Source organism: Malus sylvestris, chromosome 10, assembly GCF_916048215.2.
Source record: "Malus sylvestris chromosome 10, drMalSylv7.2, whole genome shotgun sequence".
Taxonomy (NCBI): domain Eukaryota; kingdom Viridiplantae; phylum Streptophyta; class Magnoliopsida; order Rosales; family Rosaceae; genus Malus; species Malus sylvestris.
The window spans coordinates 43,150,356-43,172,536 of NC_062269.1; the positions used below are offsets into that span (position 1 = coordinate 43,150,356).

Genomic DNA, 22,181 nt, shown 5'->3' on the forward strand with positions numbered 1-22,181 from the left:
GAATAAAACTATAACAGGTGCTATTTACATTGTAAAAAGATAATAGTGTACGATTATTTACTTTTTTTGTCAGATATAGTAAAAAAAATATTTTAATATTTAAAAACGTATTTAGCCATTTTAGTTTTTCCAAATTCCAAGCCGGCCAGTAGTGAAATTCTTGTATTTATAACAATTAAATTATATAGAAGAGAACCAAAGGTGGCCAAGTGGGAATCATATGAGTTTTGTAATAAGAAGATAATAGTAAACTCCAAATACAGGTGCAGCTCCCAAAATGAGGCAAAGGAAGATGACAAAATTGCCGGAAAAAATACAAATTGTTTGTTTGGGCAAGGGACGGAATATTATCAAGCAGATTCCTTAAGGGTACTTGTTTTTGTTCTTGTTGAGACAAGAAACTCAAAGGTCGGTTATGTAGCGTGAACACTGTTTCTGGACTACGGATTATTGGATTGAGAATTCAAGTTCCGTCAAGTTTGCAGGTTGCAGATTAGACCATCTTTAACGGAAATGTCAAAAATGTCACATATACATATAACAGTAACAAATGACATACCATTTATTCCAACTGAGATGTCAAAATTGATATGGAAAGGAAGACTAAGATAACATAGACAAAGAGATGTCAAAATTAATGCTGCCTTCAAATATGATTTTTGCTACTTCCAAAGACATTTTACTTGCTTTACCTTAAATGTTAGCATATTTAAGTATTATTTTATGATTTTTAAACCAACAACAACCCAACTTTGATAATTTTTGTTAGAAAAAACATAAATGAAGCAATAAATTTTGGTATATCGGGTGGGAGGAAAATATTTAAAGTCAACCATCAAATTGAAATTTGATGTTTTGAATTTGATGAGGGAGTGGGCTAAACCTCACAATGGGCTAGCAAAAATGTGGTTCAAATTCGCCTTTGACATGAATCGAACTCTTACTTACAAGTGAAAAGAAATACCACTAGATTGTAGTACTAAATAGCATAAAAATTTCAGTCATTTGTTAGCACATGTGAGTTGTCTTATTATATTTGGTTTTTTACTTATTTGCAAACAATATAGTAGAGTTGGTAGGTGGAGTTAGGTCTCTTGTTTTTAATTTTCTTTTGATATTTGATTTTACTGTTTTTCTTGAGCACTTTTGAATAAAAGGACAGTAAGAGACCTAATTTGAAAGCAGCATTTAGGTTTTTTTTTTAAGTTGTTTTCATTAGAAGCATAATATAGACTTTGATAAATATTTTAATTCTTCTGATACACACATTGATTTTGAAAAAATGACATTATCTACCTTCTTTCAACTTCATCATCACCTGCCAAGTCAATGCCACCACCACTAGCATCCCCCATCATTGTTGCGACCACCATCTTCGGCGCCACAACTTCTTTACCACTACCACTGCCATCTTCGCCACCATCACTGACTCCTTCACCATCGTCACCATCACAAGCACCAACACCACAATGATCACTATCACCATATTCCCTACATTTTGTCCATTTTAGTCATTATCCACAATTAAAACAATTTTGCATAAAAGATTGTGAGAATATTTTTTACACGCTAAATACTTTTAAAGTTATAATTTACCAAATACGTATTTGTTTTACATTACAATTGATTATTCTCAATGCACAACAAAAGAAAAAATAAAATCACATTTGATTAATAGAAGTTAGACAAGATAGAAGGGGTTGATTTTGTTACTAGTTGGAAAATTGGGCTTACTAGCCCTTTTACAAATACACAAATCAAAATTAGCTATGCTTTCAAAATGCAATTTTATTAGTCATTTTTAACCAAAATACCTTTCATATTGTTTCAGTAATCTACTAATTTTGTGTCTATATTAACATTATGCGGATAATGAAGATATTTTAGATTTTTTTTAGAGAGAATGCTTACTTTTGGTTAGTGAGTTTGTAAAGAGGGTATTAAGCCCAATTACCCACTTAGTTTCGTACTTGGGTTCTTCCCCCGAGGAAGGATCGTGGCCTAAAGTCTCGTCTTTTTCAGCTCTTTTTATACTTCGGTTGGTGCTACCGCTTGTCCCTCTCTCCTTCTCTCTCTCTCTCTTTCTTAAGACCAGAGACCAAACCATCTTTCTGTCTGAGAAATAGAGTCATTTTCTCCAAAACTCAGACCTCCTTCCTTGTTCTGAATTCTTTTGAATTACTACTACCACACACAGAGGCGACACACGCAGAGGAGAGGTGAGGAGAGGAGAGATCAAAGTTGGGAAATTGGAATATGATGGAGGAGACTAGATCCGTCGTCCGAGTTGGGTAAGTCTCTTCGCTTCTCTTCTTCTTTCACCAATTCTCCAATTCTCCTAAACAAACAAACAAATATGAATGAATTGAATATAAGCATAATTTTCCTTCTCTCTAAAATCTGAATTCATAATAATATTTAGCAGCTTACTTGTTTATGAAACCCTAATTTCGGTGACATTTTGGAATGAGATTGTGACGCAGCCCTTGGTCCTCCGTGCCAATCCTAAACTCGCTGCCTTTCGAAAGATTAAAATTTTTCAATTTCAATACTTTCAAGTGTTGTAGAATAGTCATGAGAGATGGATAGATAGCTCTACCACAACCTAGTTGCCATGCTTCCCTTTTTGCCGGCTTATATTCAAGTTTGACTGTTTATTTCTTATTTACTGTAAAAGAATATATAATTCACAGAATTTTAGTAAATGATGATTCCTTTTAAGAATTTTAAGCTACTTATTTGGAAATTTGGCATGAAATTATTTCTCTCATCTGATTGATGTGTTAGATAAGGTTTTAGTCGGTATGAGTCATTAAATTTTCTTTCTTTTATTCTTTACTTTTGTGCATTATGAATTTTTATGGCTCTCTTTTTCATTTGTTTTTAGGTATATAAATGGCAACTGTATCTACTAAAGGATGTTCCTAGTTCAGGCTTAGTCTGCAACAACTTTGTTGTTCATGGTTAACAGTTTGACAGTGACATCAACACAATGGATCTCGTCAGTGGAGGAAACAGTCTCAACAATTCTAACCTTGCCTCAAAACAGCGATTGCGTTGGACGCATGAGCTTCATGAACGCTTTGTTGATGCTGTGGCACAACTTGGTGGCCCAGATCGTGAGTCACCCTCAACTTTTATCTGATCAACTGGGATTTGTTTTTTTTTTTTTGGTTGGTCGTCGCATTTATCTGATGCGAGGGAATTAAACTATATATAAGTCGGAGGTGATATTTATGAAGGAAAATTTTGACCCTGTTTTGTACTTAGGTAGACGAAATCTTGACTTGACTTTACATTGTTTTTCCATAGTTTCATCAACTACAATGTAATTAACTATTTCTTGTACCAGACGTATATCTAATAGGTTTTCTTGTCCTGGGCTACTGAGCAATCTCTCCTATTGTGTGAAACCATAGAGAAAAAAATCAGGTTAATTTTCCATTTAACTGAGGGAAGAGCAGTTTTTTAATTTGTTGATAGTGTTTTTCAGCTCACAATTCATAGTGAATTCCAACACAGACCCATATTGACCTTCCAGATATATCATATATGATTCTTTGGATAAAAATTGGTCCCAGGTTTAAATCATACTTTATCATACATATGTGGCGTATGTAATATGTTTGAGAACTTGGTTGAGATCAGAAGATGATATTTTGCATGACCAAAGATCTAAGATAGATGCATTATGACCTAGGGATTTCTGAGTTCCAATAGAGGCATCAGGCATCTGTCCACTTTCTGTAGTGATATTGTTTATTTAATCTTATGTTATTTCCTTTTAATCTTTTTCTAGGTGCTACGCCCAAAGGTGTGTTGAGAGTGATGGGTGTACAAGGTTTAACCATATACCATGTAAAAAGCCATTTACAGGTATGTAAAAATACCTTCTGTGCAATGCTTGACTTTTCCTTTATTTTCTTCTTATTTTTGGCGGGTGTGAGGAGTGAGGATACATTTCTTTCTCGATGGTGTTTCCTCTAATATCGCTTGTGTGATGCACTCAGAAATATCGACTTGCAAAATACCTACCAGACTCCTCATCTGATGGTAGGTGAACTTGATTCTTTCATGTTAATTATTTGTGAATTCGGATTCCATATTAGGCAGGTCCTCTATAGTGATAAAGGCTTATCAAAGATGAATTATTATTGGACCCTTATTGTGATTCTCTTCACATGTTATGCAAGGGAAAAAAGCTGACAAGAAAGAACCTGGGGATGTGCTTTCCAATTTGGATGGTTCACCGTAAGTAGATCTGCCTTTTATATTCGGCATTTCTTTCTGTTATCAGCTAAGATATGGGCCATGTCAATCAGAACCCTGTATTCTATTCTAAAGGAACCTGAAGTCAAAGTTTAAAATTGAAGGATTCATATCTAGTTCACTGTTTTTAAGCCACATGGAGCATACAAAAATAGAATATTACTGAATTATTATTGCATGTGAAACTATCAGTTTGTGTAAATTGTCAGTTTGGCTGATTGATGTGAGGAAGTATGTACTGTTTCTGTTCACAGTGGAATGCAAATCACAGAAGCACTCAAGCTGCAGATGGAGGTGCAGAAGCGACTACATGAGCAATTAGAGGCATGTTTTCTCGACCGAATATAGATTCCATTAAAATCATGTATTGTCACCAGGTTGTACATTTATCAACAGCATATATATGTTATCCACTTGAGATAAGAAAAATGTCTATTCAATGAACAATTTGAAAAAAAAGAAATGATTTTGCAAATGGTTTTTATCTTTTCTTTGCTACAAAGCATTATATCGCTTAAAGTATATACTTTTCACGATTATTGTTGCCACTCAAAGTTCAAATTAGCTATTTCGGATTCACCTATCTTAAAGCAATGTACACCCTAAAAAATGATGTTGATAGTGTCAGAAATCCTTAGCAAGATTGAATGACCAAGTTCTTGGATAGCAAAGAGATCAGTTAAAACCGTCTCCTACCCAACTACCATACTATAAATTTTGCTGCATATGCATAGAGGATAAAGGGGGAAGGGGGAAAGGTCTAGTTTGTTCAGACCAGCATGGGCTGATAAGCTGAACTCATGAATGCCCAACAGGTACAGAGACAGCTACAGTTACGGATAGAAGCCCAAGGTAAATACTTGAAGAAAATTATTGAAGAGCAGCAGCGACTTAGTGGAGTTCTTTCAGAAGCACCTGGCTCTGGGCACCTAGCTCGTTTGTCAAGTGACAATTGCCCAGAATCTGACAACAAGACTGATCCTGCAACTCCTGCCCCGACCTCAGAGTGCCCCCTCCAAGACAAGGCCGCCAAGGAATGTGCGCCAGCCAAGAGCATTTCCATTGATGAATCTTTCTCATCGCATCGTGAACCCTTAACTCCAGATTCAGGTTGTCATGTTGGTTCTCCAGCTGAGAGTCCAAAAGCAGAGAGGTTGACAAAGAAGCTACGGGTTAACATAGGTGAAGCATTCACTGATCCAGAAGCGGTGCTTACACACCAGATACTAGAGTCGAGCTTAAACTCTTCCTACCAGCAAGGACATACAGCTTTCCTGCCTAGGGAGCAGTTTCATCCCTCATCCGGGATTTCATTCAGGAATGAAAATCAATTGGAAAAAGATGCAGGCAGTGACATGTAGCTTAGTACTGTAGAGTTTTCAATGCCTCTGAGTTTCCTTGGGAGATATGTCTCGACTCTAATCAAGTGAAAGAATATTGCTAATTACAGGTGTGCTGCATCAATCAGGTTCAAGCTTCTAGCACATCAGTGAACTCTGTGCCTTATTTAGATGGAGTGCATTGATGTGATCAACGGTTGGAATTAGTAACTCTACTGCAATATGATTACTATTTACTACACAGCTCCTTGTTTGTGGCCAGATAGATATTCTTTAGATGCGTTTTCTGATTTCCATCTTCGGATATTCTTAGCTGACCTTAGTTACTTAAATTCAAATATCACAACCAGAACTAAGAGCTTTGGTTGGGATTGCCTCTGTAGGAAATACTACAGAGGGTGCTAGAGCCTAGAAGTGCTTTTGTTAGAAAGTCGAGCGCCAAAATGTTTTGAACTTTCAAGAGTAGGCCTCAACACGTAGTGCGACGGATTGGGTATGCCTAAATTCCTTAAATTATTGATGGAATCATGCACTCTTTAACAGATTCTATCATGTCATGTATGTTAGAATACGTGCGGATTTTAAATATACTGAATCTTACTTAAGAAGCCTGGCAAACCCCAAACAAGAGAATTTTCAACCAAATCAAGGCAATATAGGCAACATAGTAAAATACGGGACTTGTATAGTATCTAAATGTATAGTATGTGAAAAATACGCAAGTGTAGTGTCAGGCAACTTTAATAAAGCAAACCTTTGAGATATTTTCAGGAGGATCCTCGCAGGATTCTCCAATCACATCTGTTTATCATACATCGTGTGGTTAGAAATCATTGTAATTTTTTTTATTTAAAATTGAATATAAACAACTTAACAAAAATTAACCACATGATATACAATGAACGGATGTGATTGAAGGATCCGACGAGAATTTTGTCTCTTAGAAATTTGGCCATAGCCTGGGTCTTACTGGCGTGCAGACGTTTTATTAGAGTAAATATAAGAAAAAAAAAGTCAAAGAGAAGCAGGTGAAAGTGAAAGCAGCGGAGGGGGTTAGTAAATTTATTTATTTATTTTTGTAGCCAGCAAATTGCAACAGCAAGTCCTGCCAAACGAGCTGAACCGATCCCGCCACCTTGGTGCCCCCACTTGGGTTACAAGCTAGCGCGACTTAGCTCGGCGAGGGGGTTGTTAAAATTTGAATTAGTCAGTTTAAAAGTAATTTCTCATCAGTGGGTAATATGGTAAGTTGCTTTGTAGGATGGGAGGCATCAGTAGTGAGTGCGGGAGTAGCGAGAGTTCAGAATCTGACATGACAAACTGTCGCGGGGTGGCTGCAGCGAACCTGTTCATGTTAGTCCTCCTATGGCCCAACAGATTCCCTCCGCATTGCCGGCATCAGTAGTAAGTGCGGGAGTAGTAAGTGTTCAGAATCTGACATGACAAACTGTCGCGGGGTGGCAGCAGCGAACCTGTTCATGTTAGTCCTCCTATGGCCCAACAGATTCCCTCTGCATTGCATTATGGTACTGGAACGCCACGTGAGAGGGAGACGGAGGGCAATAGGAACCCGATACTGATAGATCTGCATGGAACCCTTATGTGACACGAAAATGGCACGCAGAAATTAGAACAGGGCCATGACAAAGAAATAAGAACAGCACCAATCAATGATTTTAAACAAGAAGGAAAAAAAAAAAAAAGGATTTAACAATCCATACAAGGTTGAAGAATCCATCACCAACAATACGGTAAAACAACTGTAGCTACAAACACTTCTATACTACAGAAGTCACTAAGTGGGATGTCTGCAATTTTTCACTCGCTTTAGGATGCAAAGACGCAGTCGTTTGCTCAGGGCCTCTAACTTTTCAAATTTCTCACTCTTGGTCTTCTTTGGAGCAACGAGAACTTTCTTCTTTTTCTTTTCCTCTTTTCTTAGCTCTGATGATTTTTGTTGAATGCATCGAAGAGGCATCGCAAACACCTTAAGGTTCTTCTACAATCAAAAGGGACAACTTACAATCATGAAACATAAACTTGGAAATATATTTTTTAAATCCTTTGCAGTGCGTGAAGAATGTGCAATAGTATGTTATGTATAATTAACTTTCCAGTCGATACAAATATACCAGAAACATACATGTACCCATTCTTTAAGTGACCAATGTACCTAAAACATCCTGATAGAATATTTCCCATTCTTCAGTAAACTAAACCCATATGCCATAAGAGCCAGGATCCAGGTCTAGATGAGTCTATAACATTACATTACCACCTTAATTCATGCTGACAAGTCCCACGGAACAGAAGCTAACATTAAATAAAAACTTTTAAGTGGTGTGTGAAGAAAATAAAAGTCTCTACAGGAATCTGAATTATGAACAGAGGCATAGGTTGGGTGTTGGGCGTTGTGTGAGAAAGAGAGACCTGATGACTGCTGCCAGCAGCTGTGCAATCAGCAGAAGATTCTTCATCACTGCCTCCTAATGAAGAGCATCTGCCCCAACTCTCCCTGTTTGAGCTTGTATATGAACAACATTCTACATTCTCACCATTAGTCTGCTCCTGTAAAACCATAACTGCAGTATTTCAGTATTACAATCTGTGAAGCAGACAAGTTGAAAAGTCATATGAGCCGCGAGTATGATCTATCTTTTAATACAACGTATACTGAATTCTTCTTGACTTAAAAAGCACTTCATCAATACATGAACACACAAAACTCCATTGGAACAAGAAACTATCATCTGCATTACCAAGCTAACCAAAAACCATTGCCAATCCATGGTTTTCTACTCTGATGCCTGACCTCAATTGAAAAGATGGGGAAAAAAAAATCTAAAAGTTTACGTCACCTCTAAATGTGATGGTTTGTGACTGTTAAGTGTGTCAGCTTCATCATTCACAGAATCCTGCATTCTCAATAACAAGTATGTTACAGAATGACTCAATAAAATGGAGAATATGGAGAGAAACGGTAAAAAAAAAAACTAAAAGAAAAAAAGTACATACAACAGCAGTAGTCGCTGGTGCAAATTCATAAAGAAGTTTGCCCACACATTTTGTGGTTGAAATGGCAGGAGGAGCAGAAGATGAACTTGCCACGTCAGTACCCGCAGAATGAACTCCAGTAATTATCTCATATAACAAGCCCTACAAAAGGGGTGGGGACATATTCATTTTAGTGCGGGAAATTATGTAACACTCTATGGTAGTGGAGCTCTATTTCCCAATCCCAGATAGTGGCTATGACTTACGAGGCATAGTCAATGTAAATGGCTTTTTCAATTACATGAGCCATAACAAAATGCTGACAACTGATCATTGTTAAAATATTATTGTGCAGCACCTGCCTTAAGCACAGGATACCACTGAATTATAACTGGGAAGCCGGCCGTAGAGTGCATAGAAGAATTTTCAGTGAACCTTATCATTTATGACCAAATGGGGATGAGGATGGTGATTGTGCATGTGTATGCGTTTGTTTTTTGACATTGAAACATAGCGTGGTCTATAACGCTTGAAGATTAGCTGTGCGTGGTGATGGTGGTGGTGGTATTGGTGGTGACTATTATATAAAAATGATGCATGACTGCCACAAGCTCTAACTTCCATCCTCTCACTTTGATTTTGGGAGAAATGCCCTTTGGTTACGAAGTATCGATTTGAGCTACAGTCCATTGACACAAGGATTCTTAAAAGCATATGTACATTGGTTGGAGCGTCAGCTTGTACAATACTAGCAGTCATGATAACAAAATTGATGACCAATGGTAACACAAGAAGGTTTTCCACAATATATCATATGAAACAGAAATCACCTCATCCAAACCAGCACCAATCTTCAAATCCCCCAAACCATAATACTTGTCAAGCTTACATGAATGAGAAGACGTTTGCAGGGGATGGAGAACATTATAGAAGAAAATGGAAACTGAATCATAATAAAACTGTGGTCGAGAAGAGTTGTGATCACCATCGAAATGTATAATATTTTTGTCCCCCTGCAAAGCATCAAAGATGTATTTGTTTCTCACTGTATCAAGTGCAACATAGTACTTTAAGGTAAGTGTAAGATCCTTCAACGAGGGCAATACCGCATAAGACTTGTAAATGATGTCAGAATGATGGGTTTGGATGAATTTGTCATCCTTGGCATGTCCAAATAAAGCAGGAATGAATGTTTTGGTTGCTACCTGCCAGTATTACACAAATGACCGAATTTAATATATAGTGGTAGATTAAGGTTCTTTTCAGAAAATAATATATATAGTGGTAGATTATACACACACGCTTATGCATATAAATGATCTAATGGCTGCAGAGAGTTTAAAAATAACAAGTATGGGTTCAGAGTTTGTCTAACTCATCCCTAAGAAATGACACATTTATGATCTTCTTAGCTAAAATAAGGGACACACTGATAGTGGCCCTGTAATGTGGTTCAATAATCCAGCCAACCCATTTATTAAGTCCCCTTTTAAGAATAATCTACTCAAAAGACCAGCCAATTCGAAAATTACAAGAAATGGATTTGTTTAGGAATGGGTATCATTCCCATTCTTGTATTTACTAACAATCAAGGATTTGAAGGGAATGCGTATGATTCCCATTCATGAGTTTACTAACAACAAAGGAATGGAAAAGTAAATGCATTTGGGTCTGTTTAATGGAAACACGATGTTTGGCTTTTTTTTTTTTTTTCTTTTTTGCAAGGATGTTCTTTTAAAGGCAACATAAAAAATAGACGTTCAAATTGGACTAGACAACAGAGTGGACCCCGCAATGTAACTTTTCAACTATTGTAAGAGATAGCTGGGAAGGGGGCTAATGATAACTCATCCAATATTAAGAAAACTATTAATATAGAAAGACCTGCAAGCAATTAAGATCCATGATATCAAACTTTGCCTTCTTCTCAATTATCCGACGCATATATTGTACTGCCATCTTAACCTGGTTAAAAGGAAGAGATAAAGAAACTAAGGTTAAAAGGAAGGAGGGGTTAAGACTGGAGAGATGACATAAAGAACCAGAATGAATATAATTAATGCTTTATCAACCATGCAAATGCTAATAATTTCTTAAAAATGATACTGATATTGGGAATTTCAGGGGATAATTTTTATTTATTTTTATAAATAAACAATATTATTAAGAAGAAAAGAGAAACAAAGAGAGTGGTCCAGAACACCACCACAAACAGAAAGCAGGGAAAAACACAGCTAACTGCAAAAGAGCTAAAACACCCAAATACAAACCATAAGGCTGACCCTATCTATTCTAAACAAATGAAAGAGAGAAATTCCCCTGAACTCAGGGGAAACCCAGGCCCAAAGGGCAGACAAAAACTGAACTCTGTCCCATAGCTTTGCCACCGCGTGAACCAACCCTTCATAACCTTAGCTTTCTTACCCTTCTAAACCAGAACATGAGTTTGGCTAAGAGAAAAGCAATACCTTGGAAGTACTCAAGTTATACCATCTTCCTGACCAGCTTCAACCATAAGCCCAAGGAAACCAGACAGTGAAGAAAAGAATGACCAGAACATTTCAAATCAGACATACACAAGAAGCACCATTGAGGTGAGAAACTAAACTAAGGTCGTCTTCTTGAACCATGTCACAAGTATTGACCTTAGCAAGGGCAACAAACCCTAGATACCCTAGATTTCCAGATCGGGCGGTAAGGAGAAAAAGAGCTTTTGGTGTCATGATTAGTGATGAGACCGTAGTAGGGTTTGCATGAATAATTCCCATTGGTTTCCAGGGTCCATTTTCCTTGAATCCCTCATAGAGGTTTGAAAATAAGCAGAGTCAAGCACAAAAGAGATGATTACTCCTCCCTCACATTCAAATTCATTCTGAACTCAAAATTTCAGTTCCTCTAGCCATTAGCAAGGTCCAAAATGCAAGAAATAACCATATTGTGACGACAAGCAAACAATTGTGAAGCCTTGGAAATCAAGATTCAAGTAAAGAGTTCCCCAACCACGTATCTTTCCAAAACTTGATTCTAGCACTTTTTTCCCACAAGAAAAAGGCAGTTCACAATGAAAAATTGTATCCATGGGAGATGTCCTTCCCTGGACTATGACATGGTCCACCATACGCAATGTTGGAGACTCGTCCGTTGTTTGAAATACCATATTCTCTTTTAATCACATAATGCCATAATTCTTCCAAGCATATCAAAATCTCCACAGCCACTTATCGAGGACGGCTATATTTCTGGGGGGGGTGTGATATCCACATACCCCTTTTTCCTTCTCTCACACCATTTTAATTTTCGGCCGTCGGATCAGATGAATTAAAGAAGATCAAAGGACAGAAATTAACAAGGGTGTGGGAGAAGTAAAAAGGGGTGTGTGGATAGCACACCCCTATTTCTGGCCATCAGATTCCCAACTCTCAGACCTCCCCCAATCCTACTCTTTGAAGCCATCTCCCACACGTGTCCAAACGAAACCTCTTATCAACTTCTCCCTCCTTGAAGCCTCTCCCATGGGAATCTTAAATAAGGATAGATAATAGATTGGAAATTTTCCCAAAGCATCATGGATTTGGCTAGATTGCCTCCCCTAAAAAGAAAAGTCGATTCCAGGTTTGAAGCCTTTTTTCTCAATTTTTTCAACCATCAGGTTCAGAACGAGATGGCTCTAGGATTCCTGCCTAAAGGAAGGCGCAATTATTTAGTTGGCCAAGCGCTGACTGTGCATCCAAGAGTTAGCCAAAATCTCCACAAAAGAGGCGTCGACATTAATGATGAAAAGAGAGGTTTTTGCCTTATTTACCTTTAAGCCCTGACTGCCCGCAAGAACACTCAAATAGCAGATGCAAGATTCTTCCAAACTAGACTGTTCCCTGGGAAAAACAAAAAAATGTCATCTGCAAATTGCAAAGAAGTAGTCTCCATCCACTTCATCCCTTCCCATACGAATATCTTCAACTAATCTGAAGTCTGAACCTCTCACGCTCTCAATTAATCAGTTAAGGGCAACCACCATCAAGTTGAAAAGAAAAGCGGATAAAGGATTCCCTTGATAATAGACTCTACTTACTCAAAATTGAAAACTTAGTTGACCTAATACACCTATAAATCCATCTCCTCCATCTGTCTCTGAAACATTTCATCTCCGTCACAAACTCTAGAAAATTCCACTTGACATGGTCGTAAGCTTTCTCAAAGTCAATCTTGAAAACCAATCCTGTTTTCTTCGATCTAGTCTCTTTTACTGCTTCATTCGCCACCAGAATAGCATCAAGAATCTGCCTACCCTTCAAACAAGCCCCTAAAGCTTTAGAGATAATGACACGGAGCACTTCCTTAAGTCTTAGAGCTGGAACATTGGCAATAATCTTGTAAAGGCAAGTAACAAGGCTAATGGATCTGTAGTCTCCAATCTTCAAAGAATCACTCTTCTTCAATATTAAGCAAATATAGGCTTCATTCGTCGTTGTGCTAACCACCCCATTATTGTGAAATTCTGCCAGAACTCTCACAGCATCATCATTGCAACGTCTCAAAGCCTTTGGAAACAGAAGAAGCCTAAAATGAAGTCCAAAATCTTTACTTTACATAAAGCCTCCACGCCCTCACCTCTATAATTTTCAAAAACCTTCTTGTTCATCTCCTGACCATTCCACCCAGAATACAGCTAAAGTTCAGCATTTCCATATCTTCGATCCCATCTCCACTTTCTCTACCACAAGGTCTTAAAACATCTCAGCCCATGGATTACCCCTTATTGAAGAAAGAGATTAGTACCTATTACATCCTTACGTTGCCTCTTTATTTTAGCTCCATATTATAAACAAATTATATAAAAAGAGTAGTTTCTCTCGTTCAAAAGTCTTGAATGTTATTTTGTAAGCTTGTGTTCGAATGTGCAGCTAACATGATATGCTACAGCCTGGCAAGAGATCATTTTTCCCATCTGTGTGAATAGGCGTCGAGCGTATGTGGCTGTATGTTACTGTATGTAGGTAGGTTGGCAGATACATTTGTATAATTATTATCCGATACAGATTTGGGTTGGCCACGTTGACCTTGTCTGGTTCTTAACTTAATTAGTGGTATCAAGAGTCAAAATTATATTTCACCAATTATGTCAACTACTAGTCCTGGCCATGCCATTTTCAATCTACAAGCTTTTATGCTCCAGCTGAAAAAAATTATTTTGCAGGAGCATTTGTTTATAGTTTTTGCAATGACGAATTTATCTTCGTAGTCTAGCATGCATCATACAATGTGGATGCTAAGAGAAATGTGTGTTTTTTTTTTTTTGGGGGGGGGGGGGGGGTGGTGAAGAGAGAGAGAGAGAGAGAGAGAGAGAGATTGTACTGTGAATTTAGGAAGCCGAATCTTGTATACATCAACTAGTTCCATCATTAGAACATACAAGCTTGAAAAGGCACTATCCAACACCATTCCGGCAATGGAAGGGTCTTCTGCTCCATAAAGTAGGCTGCATTACACATATGAGGTTAATTACTTCAGGAGTTTAAAAAATATGTTTATGTGAATGCAAAATGTAGAAGTGTTTCTTTATGCTCGAAGAAGAATATAACTATCTTTGACCATCAAGCCAATACGAATTTTTAATGCAGTAACAAGTTGAAGAATCCCAGAAGACCCTTCCATATCTGAGTCAATGATACAAGTTAACCTAATGATGAGCCAACAAATGACAAGACGATGTACCATGTGACTGCACCCATAGATCGCCCCCAAAGACCTATACGCGAGATTTGCTTTTTGCTTCTTAAATATGAAACCACAATCTTAAGGTCATATCTCTGAGCAGGAAAGAAAAAATTACAAACTGCACAAAGTGAGAAAAGTAAGCATAAAGTAACAATGAAAGTTACACCATACCTCATGCCAACCAAGGCTTACATAGTTACCTTCAGATAATCCTGAACCAGAAAAATCAAGAGTAAAAACGGTGATATTTGATGGAAGAAGCATTACAGCAGCTTCATTTGCATCTGCCCGACACCCACTGCATTGTTGTCCATTACCACAGAGTCAGTTCTACCTCTTTGTCTATAAAGCACCTTTAACACTTATGTTCAATTATTTAAAACACACCAGAGCGCTGTGTAGGAGAAGTGAAAATAATGTATGATGTTCAACAATCTGTTTATAACCACAATGTATAGGTGGAACCCAAAACACACCCCAAGTGCATATAATCACATACACATTTACTTTGTTAAAAAGGGAAGAAAAAATTCTCAAATAATCATTACACACCTGTTTCCATGGCAGTATATAACACATGGAAGAGAAACATCATCGGGGAAAGGTGAAGGCAGATAATGACTACACCGCAAGGTATGGCCCCTAGCATTCGTAAGCTGCAAGTATTTAAAACATATAATCTAACATTGCTGCCAAGCGAAAACAAGAATGTTCTGATAAGCGGTAACTGGTGGCCATACTTGCCTCCAAGTCCTGTCGTTTGTATGCTCTGCCTGCAAGCGTGAAATCCCTTTCCCAAAGATATTGATCTGGGTTATACTCTGCCCTGTTTACAACATTGCAGATGCGTAGAAATGAGCAAGGGAAAGACAAAAAAAATCACCAATATGAAGTTCAAGGTATCGTCTTGGTCAATGAAACTGAGACCAAGAAGCATCATGAGATGAGATGCATACCTGGGAGGGCGAATGACAAAATTAATGAACTGATGAATCATCTTGCTTCCAAGCGTCCCTCAAAGCTACTCCAACCCTTAACTCTGACAGATAACAAAATAAAAAAAGATAGCAGAGGATTCCTGACAAGTGAGAATCCCCCTCACTTCAAAATTCCCTCAAAATTCCACAAAAAAAAAAAAGCTAAATGAAATGCACAAGGAATTACATGCTTGGCCAAATCTGAGAAACTATTTTAGTTAATTATCATTAAGAAAGAAGAAAGGAACAAATATATGGAGGGAAAAGAAATCAAATTCAGAAATAGAATTCCAGATCTCATCACCCAACTCTTTATCTTATGAATGCAACTAAAGAGCGAATAAGAGCAGAGCTTTTTACCCTATGGCTATTGGCTATTGGCTATTGGCTATTGGCTAGGGCAGGAGCATTGCCCCGTGAGCAACCTCCAGAAAGACCGTGAGCTCCAGAAACTAGCCGCAATTTCCCACTTTACAGTTGTATACAAAGAAACCCGGACACCTCGCCACAAATCATAAATCAAAACAAACCCACCCTCTTGCTGTTACTTTAATAATAATAATAATAATAGAACTAATGAAAATGGTTTGAAAACTTTGAATTTAAACGATAAAGATAAAATAAAGGGTAAACTGAATAGTACATAATTGACATTTTAGTGTAAAAATATGATTTTTCTTCATTGTCAACCAAAAGATAATGAAAAAATATTTTTATCTTTTATCACAATAAAAAAGTTAAAGACAATAATATAATTACACAAAACAAAATTTTGCATTTTTTGTTTAAGCCTTACTTACAGATGATTGTATCCATCTAATTTTAAAAAATAAAAAAGAAAAACCTCTCTCCCTACTCCCAGTTCTCTCTTACTCTCTCCTTTAATTTAAAAAACAAAAGTAAAATTTTTCATACACACTTTGTGTGTGGACATGTACTAGTGTAATAATAAAATAACAGATAAATTAGGTTTTCATCATTCATTTTCATTTCTCATTAATTAAAACTTTATTTATTTTTCATTTTCGATCAAGGTCTTTTGACTCATTATTTGAATATTAAATTATTTATATGTCAACATATGTTAATTTTAGTCACTCAATACTCTGGTCTGGTGGTATAACTCTTTACTTGGAAATGAGAGATTTTGGGTTTGAATCTTGTGGATGGCGAATTCGATACCAAATTAGATTGCTCATTATGTGGCTTAGCTGAACTCCCCCTTCCCGTAGTGTAAAAATATATTGATGTACTAAAAAACATATGTCAATTTTGAAAATGAAAAACTTATTAATCATTTCCAAATATATGTTTTTAGTATTTTTCATATATTATTATTTTTACCTATTGTTCAAATTTGTACCAATATTCTTGTTAATTTCAATTTGTACCCATAAATTTAAATTTTTATTTGTACCTTTTTTTCAAATTTGTACCAATATATTTTGAATTTCAGTTTGCACCCATAAATTTAAATTTTAATACCCATATTTATTTTGCTGAATATGTGTACTCATGCTAATTACATGTATTTGTGTTATGTTTTATAATATATCAATATTTATTTTTTAAATAAATTAATAATTTTGTGGGTACATTATTTTTTTTGCTAGAACTATGTGAAGAATAATATTACTCTATTATTAATTTTAAAGTAATTATTATATTGTAAAAATGTTATTTGAATTTGTTTAAATTTCATAATTCGTGGGATATTGAATGCACAAGTGCATGAGTAAAATCTCTCAAATGATGCTAGGGACCTCAATCAAACTATTTAAACAAACAAGATTTCATTCTAACAATTAGGTTAATTAGGGACTGGAACCAAAATGACCCTAAAATAACTATAGATTGTTAAAAATAAAATAATAATAACCATGATAGTTAGAACTTTTGGATTGAAACTAGAAAAAAAGGAGATGAATGGCATACCTTATCTTCATTTGAAATATTAACCTTTCGTTATAACCAATAATATACAATCCCATAATCAATTCGATTATACACCAATTCTACGTTAACTTCGATCCTTTCTTTTTGAGTGCATGGAAGACAAAGATAAAATGAATATTATTAAACAAAATTAGAGACGATTTTATACACTAAATAAAACAAATTAAATGAACGAAGAACCCATCACCATGTTAGAAGAGCACCAGGGGAAACAAAATTAAAGAGACTTTGTTCTACTGCCCATAGAATGCTATTTGAGTCAAGCCAAGATTTAATAAAACACCAAACGAAAATATATTACCCCTAAAATTTTATGAAGGACAACCAATATTAGATAGAGAAGTTCTCCACCAATTAAATATTCATATCTTTTCCATACGAGTGTGGAAGAAGACGGAGAAGTTCTTCGCTAGAACTGAGAATAGGATGGAAGAAACAAACAGACCAACAAGTAATAGAAATAAGACATGTAGAAAAGTAATCACAAAAGGCAATGTAATTGGACTTAGAAAGCATCCAACCTTTTGCCGTTTCGCAAATTCTTTTTTGGCTGCGTATATCAAGAGTGTTGAATTGAGATTTGTAAACCACAAGTAACTAATACTAGTAAACTGCCAAAGCAGAACATAGAGGAAGGAAGACTGTTTGGTTAAGCCACCCTCAGTTTGGTCATCATCAAGAACCACTTATATTGACTTCAAATTTTATAGATCAATATGAGGAGTTATATCAATCATAAGGATTATTTTGGTTAAAAAACTAAAAAAGAATAAAGAGTTGTTTTCTCCAAGGATAAAGAGTTATTTTCTCCAAAAGAAACATAAAGATTAATTTGATACTCTTTGTAACCAAAATTTCCTGCGACCGAAAAAATGTATGTAAACTACATGTCACAGTTCACACCCTTAATGTTTGGGTTATTTTCAAAGCAAGCCATGAGATTTTAATTATTTTTACATTGCACCCTGAGATTTTTAAAGCATATCAATTTATACTTTTTTTTGCTTTCTCATGGATCATTTGGATCTTCATTAAATTGATGACATGTTGAGTGTGGTGCTCGTGATATGTAAGTCGCATTTGTACCACATTGAATAAAGAACTCCTCAATTTAATGGAGAATTAGCTGTTCAATCAGACAAAAGATGTCAAAACCAACCAACCTCCTTCTAACTGAGCGCCGACTGCATCAGCATCACTTTACAATGTTTAGTATTATATCAGAACCGGTGGCAATCTCTACTAAACTTCAGAAAGTAAATCAATTAAAAATTCTAGCACCAATCAAACTTTGTCTTCCATGTAGCACACCGCCGGCACTTCCTTCTAGCACCAATCTAAAGCCTGCACAATTAGAATCTTTAGTTAAACTATTACTGCCAACCTGGAATTACAATTATTTTTTACCACGTAGAATTCTTTTGGATTCAGTAGAATGGAAATATTCTTCCAAAATGATGGAATTACCACGATTAAATTTATGACCTCCAAATTCCAAGAATTTTTCAATTGGATTTCTAAGTTCCTTTACTTATGAATCTGAACACAGGAATTAGTGTATGCTAATTTAAAAATTTTGACATTTCTCCAAATTTTATAGTTTATTTTCCTCATCCAAACACCAAGTTAAGAAAATTTCACAAAAGATATAAAAAGGTCGGATGATTGGACAAGAATTAAAATTAGCTACAAAGAGACCAACCAAATATCAAATATTCGAGATACTTCTTGGAGGGGCCAGCATGGTGGGCTTGTAGCTGGCATTCAAAACTTCGCAAAATTTATAGACTGATACTTGGTTTTGATAACAAAGCTTACAGAGGTTTAGAGAGAGAAGGTAGAGAGAGAAGGTAGAGAGGGAAAACTGATATTTTCAATATTTCACTATGTGTCATAGAATTATTACAACATTTGTTTATATATAAATTCATCCTCACATAACTAACTCATCTAATACACATGTGACACATGGCACACATCTAATACATAACACTTGGCATAATCCTAAGCTAACCTTTATAGTCTAACAGGTTTCACAATGCCCTGCAGCTTCCACCCCCCAAGTCCTGCCAAAGTAAATGCCTGTAACAACAATGCAGGATTAATAAACAGTGAAGTAGAAAATCCCTACCTTATGTTTGGATGAGGGGCTTTCAAGGTACCAGGAATTAAGAGACTCAATTATTAAAAATGCACTACAAGGACCTTACAGATTAACTACTCAAACAGTACAAAATACTACTACCAAAACACTAGAAATACACTACAAAGACACCAAACAAAGGTTTTTCAAGGTGCCATTTCAAAGTTCTATCAATTGAATTGCATCTGGTCATTTTCAAGTCCCTCTATTTAATTTTTGAATTGATTCCTAATAAATTTATCCTAAGTTCGATAAAAATTTAAAGTCCATTGTCCAAACGTAGTCTTAATGATTTTGCCCCAGATCGTATGACCAAAGCAGTCACAGGAAACTCCATTTTCTTCTTAATCTAGTAACATCAACTCTAAATTCGTTTACATCTAGTGTGAATAGCACAGCTGATCAGAAAGCAGAAAAGACAGAAAGGATGTTACACGAACCAATGTAATCTCTCCTCAACCTTTCCTTCTATGATTTTTGCATAACTTACAAGTCACAGAAATGATGTTATAGACTTATGCATCCATAATTAAGTGTCAAATCTTAGGGAGGCTCTCAAAAGCCTGTCTGCTAATGTTAGGAATGGTGTGCCAACTGAATGGGTTATGTTCCAAAGGGACAAGTGCCATTTTGTTGAATTTTTTTAGCCAGTACTTCATGGCAGTTGTTTATGAGCCTAATGCGATAAGATGCTGCAAATGTCAACAGTGTTCTCCTTTATAACAAGTATCAATTAAACTCCAAATAAAAACCACTTTGAAGAAACCTATAGTTTTGGTCATCCATGTGTATTGCAATGCCAAAACATTGATCCAAAGATTGTTTAATATGTGTATATCACACATAAACGACCAGATGCAAGTTGATTATAGAAAATAAAAGATTAATGAAAGGAAAAATGGTTAACCTCATCCCAAGATTTCCCAGTAGTTTCAAGCAAAGCAGCATTGCAAGTCTTGAGTTCTATGGAGGCACCAGTGAACATTGAGGCTGCCTCCTCCCAACCCCTATTATGCCCCATGCACCTGTACAAATTGAACATGTTGTAATATTACAATTCCTCCATTTTGGCACAGGACAAATAGGTAGTGAGGCAGAGGTTACATGACAGTGAGTATGTCGTCCCTAGAATAGTTACAGATAATGTGTTGAAGGTGCTCAGCTGTCTGCCCGTCCATGGCGGCGATGGAATAAAAGCTGGAAATATAATGGACCTCAGCCTCCAAGAAGCCTCTGACTTGTTGCTGCATTATAGTAAGAGTCTCCCTAGTTCGCACTGCATTGCTACAGCCCAAACAGGCCAGCTAAGAAACCAAATTTATTTTCGGAAAACTAATAACAAGTGTATGCCAATGCCAGCTACTATTTCCACTCCTATGAATAGATAGTCATCCGGCACTCCAAAACAATGTTTTATCATGTTAAGTACTCCACAAGAAATTGCCATTGCCCTTAATTAGTAGTATAATATACTTTACCTAGATAAAATAAGCTGAGGAATCCAACCCAACTGTTGGAGTTTGAGAGAGACTTTGACAGCATCGGCTTGTCCTCTTTCACTCAGGGGGCGATCATGATCTATAAATTAATCATTTTCATATAATAATTCAATAAATAAATAGAATAATTTCTCTCTAGGTAATATGTAGTGAAAAAAAAAAGAAAAATATTAGAGAAACCTAACCTACCTTTTAGCGAAGGGTCTACCCAGGAACTGTTGGCGTGACGCAGCAGAATTAGGCGACGAGCAACGGATGGAGGAAGAGTTTGTTCAGAATCAGAAACAGCTTTGCTCTCCACTTCCACGACCAAAGGTGAAGATGAAGGCCTAGTACCACTGCTAGCGTTTCTGCGACGGATTGAACTTGAAGAGGCTCTGGGCCACTTGGGATTCGCAGCCGGTGGGAAAGAGAAACTATGCTGCTGAATATTCAAATTAATGCTATGGTTAAAGAGAGTTACCGCATTCATACTGCCAGATTCTCGACTATTAGTATTCAGTGAGAGTTGAGTCTTGAGAGCAAGCTGAGGACTGGGGAGGGACGGAGCTGACTGAAATGCTAAACGCCACTCTCTCCCTCCAGTGGCTACTCACTCTTGGTTTCGGAGTCCGGAGGGTCACTTGTGTTTCCACGTGGCGCGTGTAGCTTATACTTTTATTTATTTTATTTTATTATTTTTTAATTTTTAAGTTCCACAAGTGACTGTTGTGTTTTTTTCCTTTTTGGACAAACAAAGTAAATTTCATTTAAAGAAAAAACTAATACAAGATAAGGATAACTTCAAAAGAGAGTCTAAAATAGCCAAGCAAAAGCCCAACTCCATAAACCCAAACTATAATGAGGAGGGCCCAAAGTGAGCAGCCCATAGCAGCAACCAAATTGAAAAACCTAGACAGCCATCTCAACCAAAACAGCCACACCACCACCGCAGATTCATCACCACCACCCGGAAGAAAGGCTAAAAAACCAAATGGATGAAAGGAAAATGGGGGTAGGCAAGCTACCCGCGCTGGGAGCGCTCCCATAATCCTACAAAATAGTGCAAAATGCACTTTTAAAGGGTAGTTGGTAAAAGATTCATGGTGAGGAACGATGTTTGGAGAGGAATAAGGCAAATAAAATAGATATGAGATAAACTTATAGAAAATTGAGACCAAGCTCAGAGCAACCTGAGACACAAAATGCTCAAACAGAAAACAAACGAAAGCTAAATGCAAATACATATAAACTAAATCTCCAACCATGGTGGCTTGGAGAGGGAAAAACTGTGGTGGAGTTGGAGGAA

General features: G+C 36.6%; 3 protein-coding genes across 10 annotated transcripts; 1 reads left to right on the plus strand and 2 right to left on the minus strand.

Annotated features, from left to right (window-relative positions):
* The first annotated feature begins 2,008 nt into the window (after window positions 1-2,008).
* On the plus strand, window positions 2,009-5,852 carry LOC126587372 (myb family transcription factor PHL7-like). Of its 2 annotated transcripts, none has more exons than XM_050252410.1 (7): window positions 2,009-2,291; window positions 2,888-3,119; window positions 3,800-3,876; window positions 4,011-4,053; window positions 4,203-4,251; window positions 4,524-4,593; window positions 5,085-5,852. In XM_050252410.1, the coding sequence occupies exons 2-7, from the start codon at window positions 2,993-2,995 to the stop codon at window positions 5,628-5,630; spliced, it is 912 nt and encodes a 303-aa protein (XP_050108367.1). In that variant the 5' UTR covers window positions 2,009-2,291; window positions 2,888-2,992; the 3' UTR covers window positions 5,631-5,852. The 2 variants fall into 2 exon arrangements, with proteins under 2 accessions (XP_050108367.1, XP_050108366.1); XM_050252409.1 differs by having other exon boundaries at window positions 2,012-2,291; window positions 4,194-4,251.
* Window positions 5,853-7,236: 1,384 nt separating this feature from the next.
* On the minus strand, window positions 7,237-15,821 carry LOC126587556 (uncharacterized). Of its 6 annotated transcripts, none has more exons than XM_050252634.1 (14): window positions 15,656-15,821; window positions 15,275-15,396; window positions 15,063-15,144; window positions 14,871-14,974; window positions 14,519-14,616; window positions 14,316-14,436; window positions 13,956-14,079; window positions 10,488-10,568; window positions 9,710-9,808; window positions 9,434-9,616; window positions 8,625-8,765; window positions 8,468-8,524; window positions 8,040-8,177; window positions 7,237-7,608 (listed from the first exon to the last, which is right to left on the minus strand). In XM_050252634.1, exons 2-14 carry the CDS (start codon window positions 15,313-15,315, stop codon window positions 7,405-7,407), a joined length of 1,473 nt encoding a protein of 490 aa, XP_050108591.1. In that variant the 5' UTR covers window positions 15,316-15,396; window positions 15,656-15,821; the 3' UTR covers window positions 7,237-7,404. The 6 variants fall into 6 exon arrangements, with proteins under 6 accessions (XP_050108591.1, XP_050108592.1, XP_050108589.1 ...); XM_050252635.1 differs by having other exon boundaries at window positions 7,237-7,605; window positions 14,316-14,410; window positions 14,490-14,616; XM_050252632.1 differs by having other exon boundaries at window positions 14,316-14,410; window positions 14,490-14,616.
* A 2,520-nt stretch (window positions 15,822-18,341) lies between these two features.
* On the minus strand, window positions 18,342-21,524 carry LOC126584607 (uncharacterized protein At3g52155, chloroplastic). 2 transcript variants are annotated; one of them, XM_050248939.1, is made up of 6 exons: window positions 21,083-21,524; window positions 20,873-20,972; window positions 20,499-20,678; window positions 20,302-20,419; window positions 19,266-19,333; window positions 18,342-18,595 (listed from the first exon to the last, which is right to left on the minus strand). In XM_050248939.1, exons 1-5 carry the CDS (start codon window positions 21,363-21,365, stop codon window positions 19,268-19,270), a joined length of 747 nt encoding a protein of 248 aa, XP_050104896.1. In that variant the 5' UTR covers window positions 21,366-21,524; the 3' UTR covers window positions 18,342-18,595; window positions 19,266-19,267. The 2 variants fall into 2 exon arrangements, with proteins under 2 accessions (XP_050104896.1, XP_050104895.1); XM_050248938.1 differs by lacking the exon at window positions 18,342-18,595 and having other exon boundaries at window positions 19,103-19,333.
* Window positions 21,525-22,181: the final 657 nt, after the last annotated feature.